Raw genomic sequence first — 26,285 nt, forward strand, 5'->3', positions numbered from 1 at the left:
GCGCACAGCCCCGCCCACGTCCCGCTGACCAATGGCAAGCGCCGCTGGGCACGCGGGCCCTGGTTGGCGACGCCGGGAACGCGCGGGGCGGGGCGGCGGCGGCGCGCGAATCTGAAGCCCGCGGCTCGGCGGGCGGCGGGGACTGGCCCGGGTCCCCAGACCGCCATGGAGGACTATGAGCAGGAGCTGTATGGCGTCGAGGACGATTTCGACCAACAGTTCGCGGCCGAGCTTGAGGTGCTGGCCGAGCTGGAAGGTGGGTGCGGGCCTTGGGTTGTAGTTTAGCCCGGCCGCGGTCTTTCCCGCCGCTCCTGCCCCGGGACGCTCCGCGGGACTCTTCCGCTCTCGGGCCCGGCCTCCTTCCCTGCAGCACCGCGGGGTCTGTGCCCTCACCGTGGCAATCGGGGAGGGCTGCTCGGAGGAGGCGAGACACCGGGAGTCGATAATCAGAGAGGGAGGCAAGGCGGGGTGAGGGAAGGCCGCTGTAGCACGGCTGACCAGGACGTGCATCGTGTGAGCGGGGCTGTCCGAGGGCGGCTGCTGGGAATCTTTTCTTCTCGCAGGGACGTCGGCTCTGTCCGGGGGCCCCCAGCCCACTGCGCGCCTGCCGCGTCTGATGTTTGAGGAAGCCATCGCTGGAGGGGACGCTGCCACCCATCCCTCACCCTCTGCCTGTCCGGGGAAGATTAAGGGTCGTGCTAGCAAGAGGCGGGTGGATGAAAACTTCCAGAAGGACGGGCTCCTGCCCCCCAGTATGTCCGCAGGGTTGTTTAGGCATTGGGTGTGGGTGTGAGGCTGGTGAAGGGCTTTCTGTTCCTTCCAGATATCTCTTGCAGCCCCTAAAGTCAAACGGCCCAGGCTGGAGGCAGTCAAGAGGCTGAACTTTAGGCCTGAGAAAATGGAGGAGCCACCACTTCCTGACTCCCCGCCAAGGGACATCACCCCTCCACCAAGTCCTGAGGTCCCCACTGAGCTGTGGGGTGATGGGTGTGTGGCTTGGGTGTCCCACTCCATGTGTTCTATTCCCAGAACAAGGGCTGGGGGGTGGGACCTGTGGGAGGGCTCCAGCCTAAGGACAGATCCAGGTGCCCCTGTCTTATGGTGACAGGACTGAGCCTTGGTCCCTGCCCAGGCTCTCGGACACCTGTGCTGATATGCCTCTCGCAAGGGCCTCACCAGCCCCCCCCAATCCTGTCCTGAGGCGGCCCCCTATTCTGGAGGACTACATCAATGTGACATCCACAGGAGGCATACGGGCCTTTCTGGTGCTGCGTTCAGACCCCATGGGCACTGGGGTGGAGGTAGGTGCTTTGTGGCCACTCTCACAGGCCTGGCCTTTGCCTTCTAATAAGGTGGGTGGGGTAGTACCACCTAGGAAAGGGTCCTGGACCCCACCCAGGAGGGGACTGTTGGGTTTGCTGACACTGAGGGGCAACGTCCCCACAGCCTGGGACTGTGGGAGAGCGAAGCTCCTTTGGAGGGTTGCTTTGGTGGACATAGCCTCCTTGTCCCCACCCTGCTGTGTCCCCAGTGTACACCCTAAGGATGGGTGGTTCTCCTCTTTCCCTTCCTTACCCCCTTTGAAGTCCCCCATTGAGCATCTCCTTTTCCTAGGGCTTTGATCAGACAGCCAGTTCTCTCTTTCTACTTCTCTTGGCAGGCTTATGTGGGAGAATCCTATCAGGTTTCTTGGGCACTGTTGGGGACTATGGGTAATTCCTCAGCCTGACAGAGCCCAGAGGTGACTGTTATACTTCCTTCCTCACAGAGCCCACTCCTCGACATCCGGTGGCGAGGCCGGGGCCAGCTGGACCTTCTGGGTGTGTCCTTTGCTTCCCTGAAGGAGCAGGTTGACAGTGAGGTAGGGTCTTAGGGGCTTGCTAGAGGGGACAGCATGGAGGTGACTGTCCCCCTGGGCCTGCCTGACCCAGGTCTGGTTTGCACAGCAACGGCAGTGGCTACTTGAGGAGGTCCAGCAGCTCTCAGATCCCCAACGCAGGTGACTTGGGGCGGGGGGGCCTTCTGTCCTGGGATCCTCACTGGTTCTTGGACCAATCCCCAGCTTGTGTCCCATGGGGTGTGGTGTCAGGATGGTCCCTGCAAGGGATCTGGTGGCTTAGGACATGATGTTCTCTAGTATTGGGCCAGAGGAAGAAGAGGCCAAGCCTATAGAGGCTCCTGAGGAAGAGCCAGCTGAAGGCCAAGACAATGTCCAACAATGCCTCTGGGTGGATGAGTTTGCACCCCAGCACTACACGGAGTTGCTCAGTGACGACGTGAGGTTTTGTTCTCACTGAAGTGATGGACTTTCCCCATTACTGGGAGGGAGAAACCTGGGCCCTAGATAGTCCCTGCATTGCCAGCCCACTGGATTGTGGGATTGGGGGAAGGCTCTGGTTTGCCCTATGAGTCAAAGCAGCACTTAATGATCCCCAAAAGCCTGCACCCAGGATGTGGGTAGGGAGGCTATGCCTCTGAAGCAGCTTCAGTTTCCCCCAGCCCCCAGGGGGGATCTGAGTTGGCGCAGGGATGCCTGTTGTTCATGACCTGTATCCTGCTGTGAGCTGGGCTGGGGGTCCAGGATGTCCCCTGCTCCAAGCCTCTGTTCTCTCTTCTGCTATGACAGACACTGATGCTGAGTGCCATGGCAGAGGGCAGGGGCTTCTTAGTTGGGTTGGAGCTTGAGTTGTGGGGATAGAGGCCCTGGCATGAGGCCTGGCATCCCTGTCCGTGTCACAGGGCATGTGAGGATAGGCATGGGTGTTTGGTGCCACTTGAGGCAGGGGCTTCTCTCAGGCTGTGCCTCCCTTCCCACAGTTCACCAACCGCTGCCTCCTCAAGTGGCTCAAGCTGTGGGACCTGGTAGTGTTTGGCCACGAGAGGTCAGCCCGGAAGCCCAGGCCCAGTGCCCAGCCGGTCCGGGTCAATAAGGAGGCCACAGCCTCAGGCAAGTGGAAGAGCCATGAGCAGGTGGTGGAGGAGATGCTGGAGGCTGAGTTGGACCCAAGCCAGCGGCCCCGGCAGAAGGTGAGGTCCTGGCTGTGCTGCAGGTTCTGCTGAACTTGAGGTTTTGTTTTTTTGGTAGCCAGTGCCATTGCCCAGTGGCTACAAGGCACATTTGTTTTCTCTGGAGGATACAGTGACATCAGGGTTTTTGGTGTGTAGTATCATAGATAAAGCTAATACTCCTCCAAGGGCTCTGCATCTCACCGGGATGATCTGGGTGGACAGTGGGTGGTTTCTGGGGGTTGGTCACGTGGTACCAGCTGCATTCTTATCCAATCTCCAGGAAACTTACTCATGCGGGACTTCTTTCTGTATCTGTGCAAGAGCACAGTGGGTTTCATTCCACTTGAGGGCTAGAGCAGGGCAGGGAGAGTGCCCAGCAGCACCAGCCTGTGGGACAAGGATGTCCCGCCTTTGGCTGTGGGGCCCGAAGCTCCTGGGGATATGGTGTGTTGTACTTCTCTTCATCTACCTGGGGGCTGCAGGTAGCGTTGCTGTGTGGACCCCCTGGGCTGGGCAAGACCACTCTGGCTCATGTGATCGCACGGCATGCAGGGTACTCGGTGGTGGAGATGAATGCAAGGCAAGTGGTTCTTTTGTCTATCCTGATGTGTTCAGTCGAGTCTGTGTTAAGCCCTGAAACCTGAATGGGGTCATTATGTCTTGACGGTGGGGTCAGGCCCTGAGCCCTGAGCCTATGAGCTGGGTGGAGCACGTTCTTCGGGGCTCACTGGGTTGGCCAGCCATGTCCATTAGGGCCCTTGTAGTGCAGATGCCAACTTCCACCAGGGACTTTGGATGCTGCCTAGGCTGAGGGCACGGCGCCCTGATGACTCCTCCTCACCCTCCCTGCTGCAGTGACGACCGTAGCCCTGAGGCCTTCCGCACACACATTGAGGCAGCCACGCAGATGGAGTCGGTGCTGGGTGCTAGTGGAAGGCCCAACTGCCTGGTCATCGATGAGATTGATGGAGCCCCCACGGTGGGCCTCCCTGGTGCCTCAGGTGGGTGGGTTGGTGGGCAGACGGGCACTGGGGTTTTGGCTCACTGCACTCTCTGCTCCTTGAAGGCTGCCATCAATGTCCTCTTGAGCATCCTGAACTGCAGGGGTCCACAGGAGGCAGAGCCAAGGGGCCCAGCTGTACCCTTGGGTGGAGGCCGTCGGGGCCGGGCAGACAGGGCACTCCTAATGAGGCCCATTATTTGCATCTGCAACGACCAGTGAGTGGGGCAGACTGGAGAGGGCCCTTGCTAGTGATGTGGACTCTGGAGGTGCCTCTGGTGAGGGCACTGCTATCCCCTTCCTCAGGTATGCACCATCTCTGTGGCAGCTGAAACAGCAGGCCTTCCTGCTCCACTTCCCACCAACACTGCCCTCCAGGCTGGTTCAACGGCTGCAGGAGGTCAGTAGGGTGGGGTGGGGGACCGGGGAGGGGGGCTGGGCCCAGGAAGCCACATGGCTGACTATGACGTAGGGATATGGCCTGTTTCGTCAGTGTCCCCAGCTGGCTCTGGGATATGGTGATGGAGGGCAGCCTCAAGCAGGGCCAAAGCCAGGCCAGACACTTGCAGCCTTTGGCCCTTGGGAGATAGGCTGCTCTTCATCTGTTTCTAGGGAAGAGGGTTGTGGCCACAGGGTGGGGCTCTGAGGTGGCTGTCCTGGCTGGTGCCCCAGAGCAGTGGAGGGGTCAGCACCTGTGCCCTCCTGTGCAGATCTCCCTGCGGCAGGGCATGCAGGCTGACCCAGGTGCGTTAGCGGCCCTGTGCGAGAAGGCAGACAATGACATCCGTGCTTGCATCAACACCCTGCAGGTGGGTAGGCAGCAGGGTGGGGTGGGTGGTGGGTGTGTGGGACTGCCTTTCAAGCCCACCCTGTGTCCAGTTCCTGCACAGGCGGGGCCAGCAGGAGCTGAGCATGCGGGATGTACAGACCACACGTGTTGGCCTTAAGGACCAGCGTAAGGGGCTCTTCTCAGTGTGGCAGGAGGTCTTCCAGCTGCCTCGGGCCCAGAGGTAGGTGGCAGGCCATGTCTGGTCTGTACATTCCTAGTGCCTGGATGTCAGGCCCTGTGCAGCCCACACCACCTGCTCTGAGACCAGCACCCATGAGCTGGGTGCCTCCCAACCTGGCATTTGAGGCTGTGCCTTGGCCTCCTTGGCATTCTTGTCTGCCTCCACAGCCTTTGTGGCTCAGAGCCTGGGAAGGAGCTACCTGGGCACCCTCGCAGGAAAGATGCCCTGGATATGACCAGGCCCCCAGGGTGTAGCTCTAGCCTGGCCCTGTCTCTGCTACATTTTGGTCTGTGGGCTATGACCTTGGAGGACCTGTGTGCTAGGCAGTACCATGAGGCCTCAGGGCAGGGAGCAGCCCATCAGCTCATGGCCTGGGGGATGCTGGCTTGGTCAGTACCTGTAGGACAGAGGAGAGGGATGCAGGGCTCCCCAGCTTCTGGAATATGCTGTTTATGGTATGGCCCTAGAGGATGACCTTCCTCAAAGGTTAGGCCAGGGGTGTGAGCTGTGCCTGAGAGAGTTGTCTAGGTAGCTGGGGCCTTCAGGTAACTCCACAGCATTGTCAGTATGCAAACTCTCAGGCCACTGCTGGGCAGCTTATTCCTTTACCCAGCCTACCCACCGTGGTCCTCACCCCCCCCCCCCCCCCACAGACGACTCATGGGCCAGGGCCAGGACCTGTTCACCCACATGCTGCTGCTCAGCCATGGTGACGTGGGCTCCCTGACCACAGCCTCACAGCGGTTCCACCATGTTTTGCACGTTGCCACCTCTGCAGGGGAGCATGAGAAGGTGGTCCAGGTACCTGCTCTCCACCATAAATCTTGCCTGGGACTAGCAGGCTGGACCAGGCTTTGTCTGGGGAGTAGACAGAAGTTTCAGGGCCTGAGTGGGAGGAGGGCAGGAGTGGGAGCCACAGTGATGGGGCTCCAGGAAGGCTCTGAGGTGGTCATGAGCAGTGAGAAGGGGTGAGCAGGGAGGCTGGAGAGGGCCAGAGGGTACAAGAGGGACTGGGGGGCAGTATCAGACCCTGGGATTGGTGGGTTGGGAGTGGAGCTTCTGCCACATGGCCTGGCTAAGGGAGGGTGCAAGTGGGGTGAGTGTTTGGCTTGAGCAAGGGATAGAGGTCCCTAGCCCCTCTCTCTCACCCCTAAGAAAACCCAGCCTAAGCCACCTCTCTAGTCTAAGCCCTTTTGGATTAGTGGTTGGGGATCCTGGCCACTCTGGAAATCCACACTGTGGAGGGAGCTCCTGGTGCTGCCATGGGGATAAGATCCCACATGGAGGAGGGGGAGGACGGCATGAGTGGAGGGAGGAGCTGGGGCTGCAGCCCTCTCCACCTTGTCTCATGGTCTTTGCTGGAGTGGCAGCTCAGGGAGCATTCTCCCTGGTCCCCCAGACCCAAGATTGGCAGGGCAGTGGAGAAGAAGGGCAGTGCTGAGGGCAGCAGGACTCATACCTACCCGCTGCCACAGGGCCTGTTTGACAATTTTCTGCGCCTGCGCCTGCGCGATTCCAGCCTCAGTACAGTGTGCTGCGCCCTTGACTGGCTGGCCTTTGACGACCTGCTGTCACGGGCCGCCCACCACAGCCAGAGCTTCCAGCTGCTGCGCTACCTGCCCTTCCTGCCTGCGGCCTTCCATGTGCTCTTTGCCTCTAGCCATGTGGCAAGAATCATCTTCCCCAGCAGCCAGCAGGAGGTGCCCACCCTGTCCCTGTTCCCACCCAGGGTCTGGTCCTGGAGGTCCCAGGTGACCTGGCCCTGTTTCACCCTCTGCTCCAGGCCCAGAACCGGATAAGCCAGACAAGGAATTTGATCCAGACACTGGTGTCAGGCATGGCACCCGCCACGCGCAGCCGGGCTGTGCCTCAGGCTCTTGTCTTAGATGCCTTTTGCCTGCTCCTGGATATCCTTGCCCCCAAGCTACGCCCTGTGAGTGTTGAACTATGAGGAGCAGTGGGCTCTTGGGGGCAGGCCCCTGCCTTGCTCAACTTCCCACCCCACCCACTGCCTCAGGTGAGCACACAGCTGTACAGTGCCCGTGAGAAGCAGCAGCTGGCCAGCCTTGTGGGCACAATGCTTGCGTACAGTCTCACCTACCGCCAAGAGCGCATGCCTGATGGGCAGTATGTTTACAAGCTGGAGCCGTGAGTACCCCATACCAGCAGGGGTTAGCCTTGGGAATTGTGTGCTGGTGCCAGGCCTGTGCCGGAGCAGGGGTCTAAAAGCACAGTCCTAGTGAGGTGTCTAGGAGGGGTCAGTCCCAGTATAGCCTTTGCTCAGATGCAGCTGTGAGATGGGGGTGGTCATTGTCAAGCCCCCCTTCCCCATTGGGCATAGCCCTGGGACCTGTTTTGTAGCAGAGCTGCTTCCAGCCTTCGTGCCCCTCCAGGAGCAGCTGCCAGAGACCCCATGAGTGACTAGAACCCCAAAGCAATTTCCCACCCTGAGATGACCATGGAGGATGCAGTGTGAAGCCTAGCAGCCATGGCCTTGGGGGCATTGTTGTCCTAGCCAGGGGCACCCATGTCCAGGACACTGAGTCCCCTGGTCTTGCCCTGCTGTGTTATTTCTTCCTTCACATCCCTGGGTAGATTGTGTTGTTATCCCTGCTGCAGTTGGGAAAACTGGCTCAGGATATTTAACCCCTGGCTGCCCAAGGGCTGGGGTGCTGCAGTGCCAAGACTCAGCCCCACACTCTAGGTCTTCAGCGGTAGCATTTTGGGTTCAAGTGCCAGAGGGGTCCCTGCTGACCAGGCATCCTGGTGTCCTTCTTACCTCCTGCCCTGGGTAGGAATGTAGAGGAGGTCTGCCGCTTCCCTGAGCTGCCCATCCGCAAGCCCCTCACCTACCAGGCCAAGCAGCTCATTGCCCGGGAAATTGAGGTGGAGAAGATGCGGCGGGCAGAAGCTGTGGCCCGGGGTGGGAACAGCCTCCAGGTGAGCCTTTCTGGGCTCTTGGAACAGAGTGAGCCTGGGCATGAGGGCCTGGGATTGGATACTGTCCCTGCTATAGCCTTGCCCAGCCAGCTTCACTGTATCCCACTTCCTGCAGGTGGACAGAAGCCCCCTCGGACCTGAAGGTCTGCTGGAAGGCAGTGGGGGAAAAGACCTGTGCCAACCGACTCTGCCCAACCATAAGCAGCGGTTGGAGCACATTATGAGAACCGCCAGAGAGGAGCAGGTGCCTGGGCAGGGTTGACACAACCATGAGAGGAGGGACTGTGCCGCGGGGGTGGGGCCAAAGCAGTTGTGGGGTGGGGCTGAGTTGCAGGGACAGGGGCTGACTGAGCCCTGAGGGCTGTGGGTTATCTTCCTGAAGGCTCTGCTCCCTGCTACCTAGCATGATGGGCCTCAGTTCCCATCTGGGCAGGAGAGTGTCCCTGATGGCGGTGCCTGCCCTGGCTCTGGTGGGGAGCAGGCCACTGTTAAGTGATGATGGGTGTGGAGGTATGGGGCCGAGCAGGGTCGGAGAGGCTCTCAGTGGCACTTGAGGCCCCTGGGTCCTCCCGTCTGGTAGCAGGGGCTGTACCAGCATCTGTCCTGAGAACCTGACTGGCCCCTCCTCCCCATCAGCCTGAGAGGGACTTCTTTGGACGTGTGGTCATCAGGAGTGTTTCAGCCCCGAGGGCAGGTGTGTGTAGGGGTGGTGGGGAACCTGGGGGGCTGAGGCTGGGCCCAGGAGCAACCATGTGGCCCCTGCAGAGGACATGGAGAAGGATGCAGTGGAGCGGCGCATTGGCATAGCAGCAGGCAGGAGTGAGGTCTGGTTCCGCTTCAATGAGGGTGTCTCCAACGCTGTGCGGCGCAGCCTGTACATCAGGGACCTACTGTAGCCCCAGGCCAGGGGCAGACCCCACTGCAGGATGCCCACAGGGGATACCAAAGTGTACAAAAGCACAGAAGCCCTTGAGAAGTTTTTATAAAAGTCACACCTTTACAGACTTGTCCTCAGCAGTCTGAGTTAGGAGCAAGGGGCTCTGGGTCTACAGGATGGCGCACTTGCCCTTTTCCACCCAGGGGTTGTTCTTCATCAGGTCGGGGTTCAGGAAAGGGTCCTTAGAGATACCGTCCTCAATCCACTTGAGGAGCCTGTAGGCAGGTGGGGTGGGTGAATGGTGGGTAACCTGGCCCCAGTGGTGCCAGCTGATGGCACCTGCTATGCTGGGGCATGGGTTGGGCTCATGCAAATAAGCTGGGCAGACAAATGACATTCAAATCTCACCACTGGGGACACTTACTCAGGGATGGTTTTGGAGGACATCTCCCTCTTATAGGCCAGCTGGTACTTGAGGCTCTCCACCTCTTTCTTCATCTGGGGCACATCCCACTCCTCCATGGCGTCGGGGGCTTCTGAAGTAGCCAGCCTGGTGCTGGAGGGCCAGGAGGAAGCAATAGCCAGGGGGCCACCAGCCTGAGGTCACTATCATTTGTTAGTCCCTCCCCACTGGCCTGAGCCTCCCAGGACAAAGGGAGGGAGGAAATCCCAGCCACTGCCTGGGCAAGTCACCAGGTCCAGAGTTCGTCCCAAGAGGCCCGCTAGTGAGGTCCCTCAAGCCTCCTCTTCCCCCAGTGGGGCTAATTAAGTGCAGAAGAGACTTTCCATCCTTAGCTTTGTGCCCTCCTGCCCCCTAAACCCCACAGGGTCCAGCCCTGGATTGGAGGAGGATGGGACATTATCCCCCTACCCCAGGAGACAACAGCATAGGGAAAAGTATCCCCCCTCCTTGCCCCCCGCCACCAGCCTTCTACCCTCCAACTGTGAGGTCTGGTCCCAGCTGCTGATTGCAGAGGGTAGCTCAAACCAAGATGTGATGTAGGTTGGGGCCCTAGAAGCATGCTTCCCACTGCTTTGCATGGGCAAGGCCCACTCAGTGAGTTAATCCCAGCCGGGAAGATTTGGCTGCAGTTTGCATCCCTGGTAGAGTGGGAATGTATGCTGAAGACCCTGGGGACCCGGGCTGTGGTTGGCCTCCAATGCCCAGTGTCTTCCTGGGAGCTGACCAAGTCGCCTGGCCTGATTACTGCTTGTGAACCAGCCTGGCAGAGCCGGAGGTTGAGACACCTCAACACCTACTAGCTTGGAGCAAGTGGGAGTGGATGCCCCTGGCTCTCATCCCTTGCCCACTCCAGGGGCCCAGGAGTCCCTCACTGTACCCCATTCCTGAGTTTGGAAAACAGGACTGGCTTTCTCAACCTTGAGGCAGGTGGGGGACTTGTGGAGTTTGGGGATCCTGGTGTGAGAGTATCCTTGGGGCTGTAGCTGCCCAGGGTCTGGTGATGGTGGGGGTCTGGTTGGTAACATGGCAGCCAGTCTGGGAGGGGTTGTGGGGAACAACCCAGCCAGAAGCCGGGGGTGAGAGTCTGAAAGCCTAGCTGGTCTCTGGTGGGGGCATGCCTGGGACACTCGGAGCTCTCAACTTCTAGTGTCCCTGTCTGCAGCAGGACTTTTCCCCAGCAGCCATGTGCACAGGCAGTTCTCAGCCAGGGGTGTTTCTGCAGCCTGGTCCTGCACACAGCTGCTACCACCTGAGCCCAGCCATGTGCCCCATGGACACCCCCTGGCCATGGTGGTACATGGCACACTAGTTGGGGCTCCATCCCAGCAACCCCATCCACAGCACTGGGTGGGTTGCCCTCCGGTTGTCCTTTGCATGCTCAGCAGCCTCCCTCCACCCCTGGAGTTTGGTGAGCCCAGTGGGACTCACCTAGGCAAGTATCAGATCTCGGTTCCCTCCTCACTACGAGGGGCTTGACTTACCTTGGAAGGTGACAAGTAAAAGGAAAGTGATGATGGGCCTGGTGCCAGCTAGGTGACAGCTAAGGCTGAGAGATGTGCAGTGAGTCGGCTGACAGGCAGGGAGAGTCCTGGCAGGTGCCCAGCCTACTCCTGCTGCCTGGGGCCCTGGCACCGCCCCCACCCCCCTTCTCAGGACTGGGCTCACCCTAGAGACCAATCTCGCCTGGCACACATTGCCAGCTTCTGCTGGTCTTGCCTAGGGTTGGGGGAACATGCAGCCAGGGGATGGTGTGGGGCTGGTCCAGTGTCCCTGAGAGGTTAACTCTCCCACTGGGCAGGGAGGGTTTTCTTCAACTGGGGTGGGTGGGCTCCTGGACTGTGATGTTGCTGTACAAAGGGCCTTCAGCTGGTTAAATTATCCTCTAGCCATGGCACTCTACCGAGGGTGGTAAAGTGAGACTCTGTCTCTACAAAAAAACAAACAAACAAAAAAAATTATCCTCTAGCCCAAGGGACCCTCTGGTCAGAGCTATCCCCATCTTCTACTGTCCCAGAACCCTTTGCTCTTCCAGGATCTCTGCAAGCCTACTCGGTGCAGACAGCCTTTAGTAGTGTCCACTGATGGAGGCGCTGAAGGTGGGCAGAAGGCATGCCTCAGTGGGTCTTCATGTGAGACTCTGGCTAGCAGGGAGCCTGGGATCTGTGGGAGGTTCACTGCCCTGGCCTCTGGCCTTGCTCCCCTGAACTGGGAATGGCTGCACTTGCTCTAGAGACCCAAGGAGCCATGACACTGCCCATCTGAGGTGGCTGCAGAACACACTGCCAGAGGGCTCACAGGAAGCCCTCTGGTGCTCTGTGTCATCACTCACCTCCCTCCTCACAACCCCCACCAAATCTAAGGCCCTATTGTCCACTCCCAGGGCAGAAACCTCCTGTTTTCTTCAGATGCATTTCCCCACGTCTCTTCCCATCCCCCTAGTGCACCTCAGGGACCATCAGGTGACGCATGCAGGAGGCTGCACCCTGGGCGGGAGCCCCCAGGCAGCAACCATGGCCTCCCAGGAACCAGGACCAAGCTTCCCAGACTTAATCCCTGCAAAGGTTTCCCTCACTGGGGACCTGGCCCAGGCTGGAGGCTCCTGGGACCTCCCCTGGGCTAAGGGCTTGTGAATTTGTCACCCTGCCCCCATGTCCCATGGAACCTCTTGGGGCCTAACCACCTAGCCTGGTTGACAGTGCTCGGTCTCTTGTGGGTATCCAGGCCCCTTGAGTTACTCAACAGGCTATATCCCTGTGGTGTTTCAATGAAACAGGGTCACCCGCACCCCGCCCTGTGCACACTGGTGCACAGCTGGATCAGAAAGCACTTCTGGAACTGGGGCACATTAGGGAGGATTATTTTTATTACGGATTTAGGGGGGTTTGGGCAGCTTAAAGCCAAAGGCCTCCTTTTCAGGGCAGATGACTGCCTCTAGTGGGGTGGGGGATGGATGCTTCTTCAGAGGCCCCTGGGCATACACCCAACAACTAAGCTGAGAGGGATGGGGCTTTATCATGGCAGGATACCCAGGGTTCTCCTTGTGGCTGGGGGGCAACCCATGGGCACCACCCTGCCCTGGGGTTAAGTGTTCTGCCCTAGACACCCCCCAACCCCTCATATGCCAGGCAGCAGTGTACTTTTGGCACCCTGGTTCTGCAACAGGATTGGCACAGCCTGGGGGAGTTCTGGTGGCTCTGCCATCTGCTCTGGCGTGGAAGGGGCAAAGGCTGCCCCTAATCCAGCTGCTGACGCTCTTGGAGTCTGGTCTTGTGCAATTCATTGGGCCAAGAAAAGTCCATGAAAGACTTTTCCATAGCTCAAGCTATGTCCTCAAGGAGACAGGACACAGGGTAGGACTTGGGCTGTGGGGGATTCAAGGTCTGGGCAATCCAGGCCAGGGTGGGTGTCCAAAGGGCTTTAGGGGCTTGGCGCTAGCCACATACACCTGAGCTGGCAGGTTCAAATCCAGCCTGGGCCCGCCAAACAATGACGGCTGCAACCAAAAAAAAATAGCCAGGTGTTGTGGCAGGTGCATGTAGTCCCAGCTGCTTGGAAGGCACAGGCAGGAGCTCAGGAGTTGGAGGTTGCTGTGAGCTGTGATGCCATGGCATTCTACCCAGGGTGACAGCTTGAGGCTGTCTTGAGCAAAAAAAAAATAGGCTTTAGGATCTGCCCCAGTCCCTAGAAGAGCGCCAGGAGGATGTAGGCCCTGGGGCAACAGGGACTTAGGGACAGACCGGGGAGAGCAAAACGCCTGTGTTAACCCAGGTCCGGCTTCACGGGCAGCCCACTTCTGTGCTGTTTTCAGTCACTGGTCACACCCACCATCATGTGGACCTCAGGATGCTTGTGCTGACCTAGGCAAGGGCAGTAACCTCTGCTCCCACATCTGTTAGTGTGGCTTGGTGCGGCCCCCATGTTCACTAAGACAGAGCCTGAGGACTCCTAATTTCTCACCTTCCTACTGAGGCTAGACTTGGAAACCCCTAAAATGCACCCAGGCCCAGGGGGACCTGAGTGGGTCTAGCAGCAGAGTCCCACATGGCTCCAGGCCACAGACATGACTCCAGCCATTTGTCAAGAACACTTTCAGGAAGGAATAACAACTACTTCTGCTGACCGACCAACCACTTTGCAGTGGGTCTCAGGTGACAGGAGCTCCTTTCTGAAATTAGGCCACTAATTTGGCCACTTGGCAAGAGCACACAGGGCTCCTCTGCTGGCCTAGAAATGCCTGCCCCAGGTCCCAAGCTCCTGACTAGCTAGGTGGGAGTTCAGAGTGAGGTTCATGGCCTGTGAGTCTGTAGCACAGCACATGTGGCTGAGGTCCCCTTATGCTGACTTTAATGCTCAGTCCAAACATGGTGTGGGGGTGCTGTTACCCCTTCCAAGTGGGAAGCCACTGCTGGGTCCCCCAAGGCTGAGGCAGGGCCAGGATGGACATATGGCTGTGCTGGCACCTCCCAGTGGAAGAGGGAGATGGTGCCAGCTGACTTTCCAGGAAATTGAAAGAGTGCCAGGGCTGGGTTGGGCCAGGAAGCCCAGCCAGTCCACTCTACCCAGCAGCACCCTGAGCTTCAGGGTGAGGTCTACCTGCAACCACTGCCTCCCTCAAGCCCCAAGGCTACAACAGTCAGCCCCAGTCTGTGAGGCCCTTTTCCCAGGCAGCCTGGGGTGGGGACAGCTGACCACAGCAGAGGCAAGCACAAAGGCTAGGTAAATGCCAAATAAAACTCATTTTACCAAGGTAAACAGAGGTGTGAAAACTAGATGGCATTCATGTAATCTCTGGAAGTCTGAAAATGATTTGAAAAATAGTTTACACTCTTAGACAGACAAGTACAGAAAGAACAGATAATATCAAGGAGAACACAGGTGAATGGCTCTGGCTATACTTTACTCCTATCCTGTAAAATGACAGACTGTTGGGGGTTCCATGCCTATCTTCTCTGGTGTTGCAGGGTCTCAGGGAAGTGTGACTCTGGTGGACTCTATTTTGATCAGCTTGCAGGTGGCAGATAACACCTGAGGATTCCTGCTGAGAAGAAAGTTGGCCGTCTTCTGAAAACAGGTGTCCCCATGGGCCCTTAGGTGCCAAGGTCAGCGTATCCCATGAGAAGATGCCCCTGTACCAGCTCACTCATGGTGGGTGGCACCCCAGACCCAGCATGGTTGTCTCTGTGGGTATCCACAACAAACAGACCCTCTGCTGGGCCTGACAGCAGGTTAGGCCACACTTACTCCTTTCAGAAATGTGCTGGCCTTTCCAAGGTCTATGGTGGCAGATGAAAAAGAGTGGTACCATGTGTGGTGTCGTTGGCCCCAGCAGCCTTCCTTCCACAGACACTTGCTGAGAGGACAAATGTCAAAAGCTCTGCCTAAGGACAGCTGTGACTGTCACTGGCCAGACCAACGCTGGCCCCACTGAGACAATCCTGACGACCTGCCTGTCCCCATAATTCACCTTCCATCAGCCATGGGACATGCTGTGCACCCAGACTGGCCTCCAAGGCCTGGAGCAGTCACTCCTCAGCCTGCTCTGTGCAGGGAAGCTGTGCTGCTACTCCCAGGTCAGGGTGTCACTGGGCAACCTATCTTCTGGATCTGCCTGGTGGGAGGGTTTGCCAGAGCCCAGCCAGACACTAGAGCTGCCCCTGAGCAGAGGATGCTGCTTGTGGGGGCCCACCCCACCCCCATATAGGAGGGGGACACCTTACAGTCAAGATCCAATGCCCCTCTGCCCAATCTCAGTCTGGGGGTGAGGGCATTAGGCCTCTGGGTGTGAATCCTATTCTGTGGTGACCAGACCATGTGTGGCTGGGGTCTCCATCAGGAAACAGGCCTCTAGATGGCCAGTCACTATCTGGTACAGGTGTCCTACCACCATGTGGAACAGAAGATGCTGAGGGCCTCTGTTCCCAATTCCTGAGGCTCACATGGTACCCAAGGGGCACCTTACACCCCTTCCCATCCCAGAATCCAATGTGACCACACATATACTTGCACTCCCAAAAAGGGGTGCCAGTGGGGCAGAGGCATACATTCAGGCCACCCATGTGTTTGTCACCCCTAGGTTGGTGCACAGCCCCAGGGTCTGGGTTTTTTTTTTAAGAGACAGAGTCTTACTTTATAGCCCTCAATAGAGTGCCGTGGCATCACTGCTCAACAGCAACCTCCAGCTCCTGGGCTTAGGCAATTCTCTTGCCTCAGCCTCCTGAGTAGCTGGGACTACAGACGCCCTCCAGAACACATGGTTATTTTTTGTTGCAGTTTGGTTGGGGCTGGGTTTCAACCTGCCACCCTTAATATATGGGGCCGGCACCCTACCCACTGAGCCACAGGCACTGGTCCAGGGTCTGGGTTTTGGGTCTGAGGCGCCTGTCCAAGACCAGGAGCACAACCAGGCCCCATGCACCAAGCCTCTGGTGCTCAGGGTCCATGAGCTCCCACAAACTCTTCGCAGAGAGCATCAGTACCCACAGGTCTCTAGAAGAGCAAGCGGGGACAGAACTGCTGCATAAGGTGTTGCTGTCTGTGCCTTCCCCGATTGTCCTAGCCACTAAGGATACAGCCCAGGATCCTGTGGGGGCCACCTCATCCTGAAGGTGAGCACACTGTCCAGCAGTGGCATCACAGGGAGGCTGGGGGAGCACCATTTGGCATGGCCTGGAGCCTGCACTTGCTTCCCAAGCCACAGTGTCCAGCCAGACCAGGGCTGAGACATGGGCTGCCTCCACCGAGGTGGGCAGACCCTGCTGTGGGAAGTCCCCTTGATGCCCTGCCCCAGGCTTGGCCTCAGAGGACGTGCACAGTACTAACGAAGTTCTGAGGAAGGTACCTATGTCCCCACAAATCCATCACCTGACATTTGATATGACCTACAAAATACAGAACATAGATGATGCCTCCAACTGTCAACTGCATGCAGCCCTGGCTATGTCAGAGGAAGGGCTGCAGGTCAGAGAAACCAGCCCCTTTTTTGCCTACTGTGCCCTCATGTCTCACTGCTCCCAGGTATTGGTGAGTTCTCTATACCCACACACAAGGCAGAAGAGAGGAAGGGTGTGGTGATGAGACTGGCTATAGAAAGAAGCCTGCAGGAGCAGGGTCATGACCCAATTCTCAGCCTCAGCTGACTGATGCCCTCTTGCTCCTTGGCTAGAAGCCAGGCTGTCACCCAGGACCAGAGTTGGGGCTGTGAGCAGAAGCCCCAGAGGGCTCATTGCTAGAGACCAAAGGAAGGAGGTGACAACCATGGAGCCTGACAGCCACTTTGGGACACACTGCACTGAACCTGGGGCCTAGGCCTCTCCTGCGGCCTGAGGATGCTGGCCAGAGACAGGCCTTGCAGGATCTGCTTTTTTGCGGGCACTGCAGTGACACAGGGACAGCTACATCCAATACTTACTTTGGGGGTGGCAAGCAGGGCAAGGACTTGGCCCATGGCACCTTCCTGGGTCACTCACCCCATCACTGATGGGACATGTGTCCACAAAGACCCAAACAATACCAGGCCACACATGGGTAAGGCCCCTCTTGACCAGCAAGACCATGGCTCTGACTGGAGAGTCTCAGGGGAGGATAGATGCCCCCCCTTTTATTGTTGAGTATTTGGAACTGGCTCTGCCTTGGAATAAGAAAATCAATTTCCTAGGAGAGGCCTCCGTGGGGTGGGACCCAGAGGCCCCACTAGGTGGCTGCATGTAGATTCTTAGGGAAGCGTATGTTATGTAAGCCCACACCTGGATTGGGACTTCTGGCCTCTGGGCTGTGGAGAGGAAAAATTTCTGTGCGTGCCACAGGGTTTGTGATACTCTTGCAGCAGCCCCAGAGCCTACATGCACTTGCTCTTTTTTTTTTCTTTTTCTTTGAGACATAGCCTCAAGCTGTTGCCCTGGGTAGAGTGCCGAGGCATCACAGCTCACAGTAAACTCCAACTCCTGAGCTCAAGCGATTCTCCTGCCTCCACCTCCCAAGTAGCTGGGACTACAGGCGCCCGCCACAACACCTGGCTATTTTTTGGTTGCAGGCATCATTGTTGTTTGATGGGCCCGGGCTGGATTCGAACCCGCCAGCTCAGGTGTATGTGACTGGCGCCTTAGCCGCTTGAGCCACAGGCGCTGAGCCAATGCGCTTGCTCTTGTTGTTTCTTCGTGACAAGAGCATATTCTGCTTCTCACACTCCTCTCTTCTGAGTCCTCTTCTGTTGGTATTGGGTTTTTCAGGTCAGTGATTTTCTACAAACTTCTGGATTCTTGGTCAGTTGCTGACAGGAACCTCTGGTGATCCTATAACCCCTATGGCTGGCTGGGGGACCTGAGGCCTGGTAGGGGCTTTGAGGAGCCCAGGGACTTGCACCCCACCTCCTCTACCCCTGCCTGATCTGCTGCCTTCCAGATCTGGATGTGCAGAGTGGATGTTCTGTGCCACGGAGGCAGATACTAGGTCCGCAGACATCTGGACTGTTCCCGTCATGAGTTGAATCTCTCCAGGGGAGGGGAAAGCCCACCAGAATCCACTCGAGCAGCAAATTTGGCCCTGCAGAAGTGAAGTCCCCATCCTGGGATGATGGTGCTCGTCCAGAGGTAGGGAGAGATGGGACACAGGCTCCCTGGTGATAAAGCCCATGGCAGGAGCTTGACCACACCCACTTATAATCTTCACTCAACAGACTTACCTAAAATCTGTGCTTTTGGGAAATTTAGCCTTAGTGTATCCAATAACTTTGGAGTGGCAGAGGGTCAGCAGTCAGCTCTTCTGGTGAGAGATGTGTGATCCTGGAACCAAATCCCATTAGAAATGGGCAAAGTGGTCAGTGTTACTTGACCTGTCCCAGGAATAGCAGTAGCAGTGCTGGTGACACGTGGTCTGTGCTCTGCTTCACTTTCATTAGTCTGAAACATGAGAGAACAGGAAAAATTAGGGCACCCAGGCCAATTATTACACATTTTCCCTTGAGGCAGGAATTTTGAGAATCTTCTACTAGGCAAACGATTTTGAGGGCCAAGGCTGATCTACTTATCACAAAGAATTTTAAAGCCCAATGAAGGTTTCCAGCATTCACTGTGAATGTATTTCACATAATCCTGACTATAATAAAAGCATTCCTAAATTACAACAGTCTGAAAAAATGTACCCCCAGTGGAAACTGTCATGCAAAACAGAGAGGATTTAATGATCTATGTCCCTGAGCCACAAATCAAGAAATGGGTCAGTGAGGGGCCTGTTCCCTTGTGGGAACAGCACAGGCCCCTTGTGGGGGCACAGGCAGGCAGCAGGGAATCCATAACTGTCATGTGGTGGTATAGCTGTATCTAAGAGGGCCCCTGCAAACTTATGAGTAAAACAGCAGTGTCCAGGCTGAAGTACACATGGGGTGGGGATGGAAGAGCAGGGCTGCAATTACATTTCCTGTGGGGGGATCATATAGAAATTGATGACCAGCCCATACTCCTCATCACTGATCGCCTCAAATTTCTTCTCTAGGTTCAGGCTGGCTGAAAATAAGAAAAGGAACTCTTCTTCCTCTCAGGTATTTGGGCCACAGCACCACAGTTTACATCCTACACACCCCCTCTTCACCTTCCCCAGCTCCTGGAGACTTTGAAGTACTTCCTGTCACTTTGTGCTAGGCACCTGGGAGCCACCCTCCCCCTCAGACAACACTTCTTCCAGGCCAATTTCCCACCTCAACAGCACTCAGACCACCCCACCTACTTCTCTCCAGTCCCAGTTCCACCGTCCTAGGAGATGCCATGACACAAACAGGTCTCCCAGATCCAATGGCTAGTTATCTTTTCCAAATATCATCATTCCCCATAGTTTTAACCCCCCAAAACTTCTCAATGTGGCCAGGATGAAGCCCACACACCTTCCCAAGCCTCTGTTGGCCCTGCCCTCTGTTGTCAGCCGTCTCCTGCCCAACCCCTGACCTGCCAGTTCCCTGCTCCTTCTGGCCACAAGGCTTTTGTAATTGCCCTTCCCTCTCCCTACCACCTCTCCCTTTTAATTTTAATACGTTCAGGGGGTACAGCGTGGAGTCTGTGATTTGCACCCTACGAGTAATTCTTCATCCCTCACCGCACAGGCTCCCACGTCCTGAGTCCCTGGGGGCCCACTATGCCGCTCTGTGTGCCTGAGTGGCTACAGCTTAGCTCTGTCTCTTTTACACCAGGAGGGCCCAGCTCTCTTTGCTGGGGGTCCTCCCTGCCTCTATGATTAGAACAAATTCCGGAGGCCAAGGACTCGCGAAATGAGTCCCCACCTCATTCCCCGCCATTAGTGTGCTGTGGAGGTCGGACCTCCGTCTTCTCTCCCCCCTGCAGCCTGTGGGCTTTAGAGAAAATGACGGCGAAGGTGTCACACAGGGCTCTAACCCTCACCCTGACCCACCTTACAGGGAGGGGAAATTGAGGCAGGGAAGGAGAGCGCCGGGAACAAGCCAGGTGCAGGACCGCGGCGGGGCACTCGGGACGTCCCGATTACCAAGGAAAGCTCGAGCTCGCCCCTCTGCGCCCATGAACTTTTCTATCGCTTCCGGCGCTTGGGCCATCTACTGTCGCCTTGGAAGATCAGTTCCGGGTCAAAGCCGGAAGGAGGCGGAGCGCGCATAATAGCCTGCCGCGACCAGCCGTCTTGGAGCCGGGCAGCTGCGGCCAGGGACGCTGCTGTGGGCTGTGCGGCCATGATGGAGTCGGGCATGGATGGCACTAATCAATTGCATTTCACGGACACAGTGCTATGGTCAAGAGTCATTTGCAATGCTCTGTGTTTTCTACAGCTTCAGAACTGTAAAATGTTTCGAGACCAGGAAAGCCGCAAGCGCCCTACAGAATCAGATGACGCGGAGCATGCCTGGGACCCCTATTTTGATCCATTTGTCTTCCTCAACTTCCCCTGTCAGTCCTGGAGCTCTTGTTGCCTCGACACTGCTGCGAGGTTGCAGAGGCAGAAGGGCAGTCACAGAGACGAAGCTCATAGGATAGACAGCCCGTGCGGTCGGGGATGTTGAGAAGCCTGGCCCAGGCCACCCCTGAGGTCTGAGGACGTTAAGAGGGGAGCATGTCCCGCCGTACAAGAGAGCAGAGCTACTTTTCTCTCTTTTCCTCAGCCTTGGGCTGGGGCTTCTGCATGCTGAGGGTGGGTCTTCCCCCTCAGTCCACTGACTGACTCTCACCATTGCACCACTAAGTCCCTGGGCGTTCCTCAGTCCAGTCACAATCACGGGGGTGTGGGACAACTTGGGGACATCTTCCCTGTCCTAAAGTGTGGTGCTTTTCTCAGTCCTTCTGTGTCCATACAACCAAATGTAATGAAGTCTTACCTGATTCTAGAATCAAAAATAAAACCAATTAAGATCTTTAAATTTATTGTTGGCAGGGTGGGTGGCTCATGCCTGTAACCTTAGCCTCTGGGAGGCCAAAGTAGGTGAATCACTTGAGCTCAGGAGTTCAAGACCAGCCTGAGCAAAAGCAAGATCTCATCTCTACTAAAAATAGAAAACCTAGCTGAAGATCCATGACACCAGGGCACTCTACCCAGGGTGACAGAGGGACAAATATATAAATTCATTGTAATTTTGTCTTGTGACAATTCTCTGGACCTGCTTATCCCTTGTTCCATGTTCTGAATCCCCCAAACCTGCTCCACACCCCTCTCCCTGGCATTGCTTCAGTCCAGGCCTCTGTGAGTCCATTTTGAAGACCATCAAAGCCTCTGCTAATCCTAAAAGTGCAGGGATTCAGGTGGTCCAACTGAGCTTCCCAGGGACACATTGCCATAGACAAAACTAACTAAAATACCTCCCTGTATTTCCTGGCCCTTCTCAGGGAGCAACCCCTTTGGCTCCTCCGCACATCCCCCCAGGGGTTCTCTCCACTTCAGCCTCTCTCTCCCGACCCTTCGTTTTGTTAAATAAAATCTTATCAGAAGCCATTGGTGTGGACCCAGCTCCTGCCCAGGCCCAGCAAACCAACCGAAACAGAGTCACTTCTGTTGACTTTCCATGTTACCAAACCTTCTGAGGAATCGAGAGAAAGAGAAAGAGAGAGAATGAGAACAAACAGGCACATCCTAGATGGGCCAGTGCTAGCCACCATGGTAAGGACATGCCTCTGCTGTAACCTTTACAAGGAAAGGAACTTTGGAATGACCATTTGTGTTTTCTTCTCTGTGTCTGCTATTAAATTTTGGCACATGACTTTGAGGGGCTGGACAAGGGTGACTTTCATCAGCAGTGTTGGTGAGAGAGTAGGGCTGAGGGACCCCATCTTGTTCTAAAGGACATTGTTAGGAGACACATGAAAGAGCCGGGGAGGGTCCTACTCGGACCCTACCTTGTTCTGCCTCTTTTCAAAGCAGTGGATACTTTTCTTCTCTCCTAAAAGACTATTGTAGAAACAACTCCTGGTGGAGTCTCATAGCAACTGAGCCAGCTACATGACTGTCTTACAGAGTGACTCTTTGGAAGATCTCAGAGCAGTTGCACTCATAGGTGAGTCCGCAGAGGTTATCTTTCAGCATGACTCAAAGATCTGATGGTCTTGTGATGGGTGTCTGTGGCTCGCATACTGATATGGCATTGTGTGACTGCAGATTTCTTTTTGAGACAGAGTCTTACTCTGTCACCCTGGGTTGAGTGCCGTGGCATCATAACTCATAGCAATCTTAAACTCCAGGGCTCAAGTGATCCTCCTATCTCAGCCTCTCAAGTAGTTAGGACTAGAGGCACCTACCACTACACCTGGATGATTTTTCTGTTTTTAGTAGAGAGTGGATCTCACTCTTGCTCACACTGGTCTTGAACTCTTGAGCTCAAGCAATCCACCTACTTCTGTCTCCCAGAGTGCTAGGATTATAGGCATAAGCCACTGTGCCCAGCCCACAGATTTTTTTTTTTTTTTTTGAGATAGGGTCTCACTCTGTTGCCTGGCCTGGAGTATAGTGACATCATCATAGCTCACTGCAGCCTCAAACTTTGGCTCAAGTGATCCTCCTACTTCAGCCTCCAAGTAGCTCAGATGACAGGGGTACACCACTATGCCTTGCTATTTTTTATTTTTTTATTTTTATAGAGATAGGAGTCTTCCTAGGTTGCCTAGGCTGGTCTTGAACTCCTGAGCTCAAGCAGTCCTCTTGCATAGGCCTCCCAAAGTGCTGGGAGTGCAGGCATGAGCCACTGGGCCTGGCTGTGACCACAGGTTTGCAGGTCAGGGCTCTGCTGTGAGAAATTTCTATATCTTCCCCATGGGAGCCAAGGCCTCTGTGTCCATCACCTTCGTGGGCACCTCTCTGTGTCTGTCAATCCTGAACCTAGGGAGGGTTGGAAGAGGCAGGGCTGACCTGGAGGACACAGGCATGGACCTGGCTGGCAGTCCCTTCTTCCTTCAGCAGGAGGGTTCAAGAGAGCAACTGGTGGCTGGGGCTTATAAGCAAAGGAATGGCTGGACAGGAGGCCACGACAATGCAGATCCTCGCCTGGAGCTGGGGCCCGGGATCCTGCTGCTTCTGCACACAGAAGCCCCTGATGGTGCTGTGGGGCAGGCAAGGGCATGTACCATGGGGGGAACCAGAGGTTTGGGGTGAGAGCCAACATCACTGTGGGGCCAGAGGAGGAGTGCTGCCCAGGAGAAGCTCTGGGTGCTACTCAGGTCAGGGCAGTGTGAACCCCAGGGAGCCCAGGGTCCACCAGTGGACAGCCAGGAATTCCTCCAGCTGCCACTGTTCCCTCATAGACATGGCCTCCTTTCTCTCATCTTCCTGGAATTCTTGTATCCACTCTGTAGGAAGGAGCCCACATTGGTGGGGGATAGAGCCTTGGATGTTCTGACCAATGGGTGTGCTGCCTCGCTCTGCCAGGACACCTGGCCTTCCTTGTCACTGTCCTGGCTGTGCTGGAGACCAGGGGCTTTCAGCACACATGGTGTCCAATGCCAAGGAACACTAGCCAATGTATAGAGATGTTTGGGGCATCACAGCTGGGGCTATCACGGGCTTGTGGTTGATGGAGCTCGGGTGCTGTTGAAGGCCCTAATAGGCATGGGATGGCCACTACAGAGAATGGCCAGCCAAGATGTCAGCAGTGGGATGGTCTGCCGTATTCCATGTCTGGCATGCTCCATCCTGGTTTGCCGTCCCCTGGCAGAATCTCTGCTGGTGGCTCCTGCCCTGTGCCCCTGGTGTCCTCACTATCACCACTGGAGGGAGCCACAGGCCCATGTGATGGCCGCTCCTTGGGTTCCAGAAGGGTCCTCCCAACAAGGGCAGTTGCCTGAGCCCAGCTTTCAGAACCCCTTCAGGCTCCCAGAGCACCTGGGCTCAGGACCCCTTCATGCTCCCAGAGCACCTGCGCTTTTGTTCACCCCATCAGAAATGGAGGGGGAGAACATTTTAAAATGTTCACTTTTTCATTTGATGTTTTTTAAAGCAACAACAATAAATCCAAGGCACATAAACATAACATTTTAATGAAAACCTCTACATTTCCCTGTAAAATATTTAGTGGGTGGAGGAGGCCTTGCTCCACACCTGTGCACACCTCTGAAAGTATAGCAGCCGGTCTCCCCGCCTGCACAGCTTGGGGGTCTCCAGACGTTCCACTGCACACTTTCAAAAGAACGGGAAGCAAAGTGGTTTTCAGTGGTATTATGAAAATAGTTTTAATTTTGATGGACCCTTGGAAGCTTTCTGGGACAACCAGGCACTGCCTTGAGAACCATGGTCTAGATGCAGCAGCCGGATGCTGAACTGCTTTGCTGCTTTTTCATTTTTTGGTTGAAGACAAGGAGGATTAGAAGAAAGCTATTTTATATGTTTTTCTGGGGAGCTTGAGAAAACCCCACTTGTAGTCCGTCACTTTGGGAGCCCATATACCCCATTCAGTTTTGTAAGGTCCAGCTTGTGGAGGAGTTTCCAGAAGACACCAATCCCTGAAAGGCAACTGTGGAGCAGCAACTGAGCTGGTAACCCCTGTCCCCAGCCTCTTCCCACTGAAGTTCAGAGCAAGGCACGTGTTGTCCATCAGGGACTGGCCAGACCAATCTTGAGGAGCTAATATTCCCTTTGGGTGTCTGTGGTATCATATGGAGAATCTTGCTGCTTTAAAAAAGTAATTAGACTTTTAGGGCAGTTGTGGGTTCACAGAGAACCTCACAGCAGGGCCCGTGTGCTCCCCTGCCCACTTCCCCACAGCCAGTGAGCTGGCATCACTTCATTATTATCTAAAATCGGGGCTTTGTCCAGTTTTATTCACAGCCTTTCTCTGCACAAGTCCACCCAGGACACCATGTGATATTTTGTCATCTTGCCTGCTGAGGCTTCCCCAGGGCTATAACAATTTCTTAGACTGTTCGATTTTGATAATTTGGATAGTTTTGAGGAGGCTGGTCAGGAGTTTCACAGAAATCTCTCAGCTAGAGGCTGGGCGTGGTGGCTCACATCTGTAATCCTAGTGCTCTGGGAGGCCAAGGTGGATAGATTGCTTGAGCTCTAGGAGTTCAAGACCAGGCTGAGCTAAACAGAGACCCCATTTCTACTAAAAATAGAAAAACTACCTGGGTATTGTGGTGGGCACCTGTAGTCCCAGCTACTGGGGAAGCTGAGGAAGAGGTTTGCCTGAGCCCAAGAGTTTGAGGTTGCTGTGAGCTATGATGATGCCATGGTACTCTACCCAGCGTAGTAGGTAGAGTGAGACTTTAATCTCAAAAAACAAAAACAAAAACAAAAAAACCCCAAAACGATAAATAACAACAGAAAAAAATATTTCAGCTAGGATTTGTCCTGCTTTTCTCATGTGGGGTTGACCTAAAGGTGAGCACAGAGCAGATTGGGGTCCCCAGGGAGAACTGAGCACCTGGGGGGGGTGCAGAATACCACCCCTACCACACCTGCTGTGTTCCCTTTGCTGTGGGCAGAGGCTGGGGAGCCAGGTGCATCTGTCAGGGGGAACTTGGTGGGAACAGCTGCCAGGGAGAATGTGGTGGGAGCACCCGCCAGGGAGCACCTGGTGGGAGTATCTGTCAGGAAGTCCCTGGATGGAAGCACCTCTCAGGGAGCACCTTTAGGAACATCTCTCAGTGAGCATCTGTGCAGCCCCTCCTGGGTTGGATGTCATCTCATGGGGAATAAAGGTTCTGCTTTGGCAAGGGACTTTCTGTCTCTGGTAGCTGGACTCTGTCCAGGGTCCAGGTGTCCTCCTGGCTTGTCTGCTCAGGCCTCAGCCCCTGTTGGCCCCCCCATAATCCAGCCGGCACCCCCTTTCAGGTCAGCACTCCTTGTCCCCACTGGGACCTGCCCCTTGAGGAGGTCTAACAGGGAGGTGTTCAGGCTGCCTTTCACTGTGTGTCCCTTGGCTTTTCTGGAGGGGTCCTTCCTGGTTAGTGCTGCCTGCTCCTCCCACGTCAAGGGGCTGCTTTTACATGGTTTACCCCTTGGGGCTCCCCATGAAGCTTTGGGGATCCCAATTCTGCTGTTGAAGGCTCAAAGCCACCCGTTGAGACAGAGTGAAGGGTGGTTTGCCCAACAACAGTGGCTCTGTTTATAGCCTGCTGGTCTTGGAGGACTGGCTTCTGCCAAGGGCGGGAGAGAGCAAATGTGTGTGAGTGTGTGTGTGGGGTGCATGGTGGGGCTGGGTGGGTGGGTGAGGAGGTGAGGGGGAAGAGGGCAGCCATTGCTGTCTGGGCCCTCACACCTATCTGCTCCTGGTGATGACTGGTTTGTGAAAAAGCCTGTTTCCTCCCCTAGAAAAAGCACATTTAGTTCCATTCTCTGCTGACACGCCTTAAGCTGAGTGATGATGGAGTCTCCTGGCTGTTATAGACATTCTGAACAAGACCCTGTTCCCTGTGGTCCCTCAGACGTGGGTGGATGGACAGTTTTACTCACCCTGAGGTGGCCCCACGTGGCCTGGGCAGGATGTAACTTGCTGTGTTGCCGTGTTTCTTGCTGCCTTTGGTGAGAGCGTCTCTTGACCCTTCTCCTCTGTCGGCT

General features: G+C 55.9%; 2 protein-coding genes across 7 annotated transcripts; one reads left to right on the forward strand and one right to left on the reverse strand.

Annotated features, from left to right (window-relative positions):
• Window positions 1-109: 109 nt before the first annotated feature.
• CHTF18 (chromosome transmission fidelity factor 18) lies at window positions 110-8,908 on the forward strand. 4 transcript variants are annotated; one of them, XR_008373401.1, is made up of 22 exons: window positions 110-256; window positions 564-752; window positions 837-987; window positions 1,109-1,301; window positions 1,769-1,861; window positions 1,947-1,999; window positions 2,138-2,276; window positions 2,818-3,027; window positions 3,492-3,589; window positions 3,865-3,988; window positions 4,076-4,227; window positions 4,316-4,409; window positions 4,720-4,818; window positions 4,889-5,019; window positions 5,673-5,820; window positions 6,495-6,719; window positions 6,803-6,952; window positions 7,037-7,167; window positions 7,815-7,959; window positions 8,075-8,203; window positions 8,540-8,653; window positions 8,725-8,814. XR_008373401.1 is itself a non-coding variant. In XM_053557110.1 (22 exons), the coding sequence occupies exons 1-22, from the start codon at window positions 166-168 to the stop codon at window positions 8,853-8,855; spliced, it is 2,934 nt and encodes a 977-aa protein (XP_053413085.1). In that variant the 5' UTR covers window positions 111-165; the 3' UTR covers window positions 8,856-8,908. The 4 variants fall into 4 exon arrangements, 2 of the variants coding, with proteins under 2 accessions (XP_053413085.1, XP_053413086.1); XR_008373402.1 differs by having other exon boundaries at window positions 8,543-8,653; XM_053557110.1 differs by having other exon boundaries at window positions 111-256; window positions 8,596-8,653; window positions 8,725-8,908.
• Window positions 8,909-8,977: 69 nt separating this feature from the next.
• Window positions 8,978-19,833, reverse strand: GNG13 (G protein subunit gamma 13). Of its 3 annotated transcripts, XM_053557112.1 has the most exons (5): window positions 19,692-19,833; window positions 17,977-18,193; window positions 10,781-11,226; window positions 9,261-9,392; window positions 8,978-9,111 (listed from the first exon to the last, which is right to left on the reverse strand). In XM_053557112.1, exons 4-5 carry the CDS (start codon window positions 9,356-9,358, stop codon window positions 9,006-9,008), a joined length of 204 nt encoding a protein of 67 aa, XP_053413087.1. In that variant the 5' UTR covers window positions 9,359-9,392; window positions 10,781-11,226; window positions 17,977-18,193; window positions 19,692-19,833; the 3' UTR covers window positions 8,978-9,005. The 3 variants fall into 3 exon arrangements, 2 of the variants coding, with proteins under 2 accessions (XP_053413087.1, XP_053413088.1); XM_053557113.1 differs by lacking the exon at window positions 10,781-11,226; XR_008373403.1 differs by lacking the exons at window positions 8,978-9,111; window positions 9,261-9,392; window positions 10,781-11,226 and adding an exon at window positions 15,971-17,837.
• Window positions 19,834-26,285: the final 6,452 nt, after the last annotated feature.

The sequence above is a fragment of the Nycticebus coucang genome, chromosome 12 (assembly GCF_027406575.1).
Source record: "Nycticebus coucang isolate mNycCou1 chromosome 12, mNycCou1.pri, whole genome shotgun sequence".
NCBI lineage: Eukaryota > Metazoa > Chordata > Mammalia > Primates > Lorisidae > Nycticebus > Nycticebus coucang.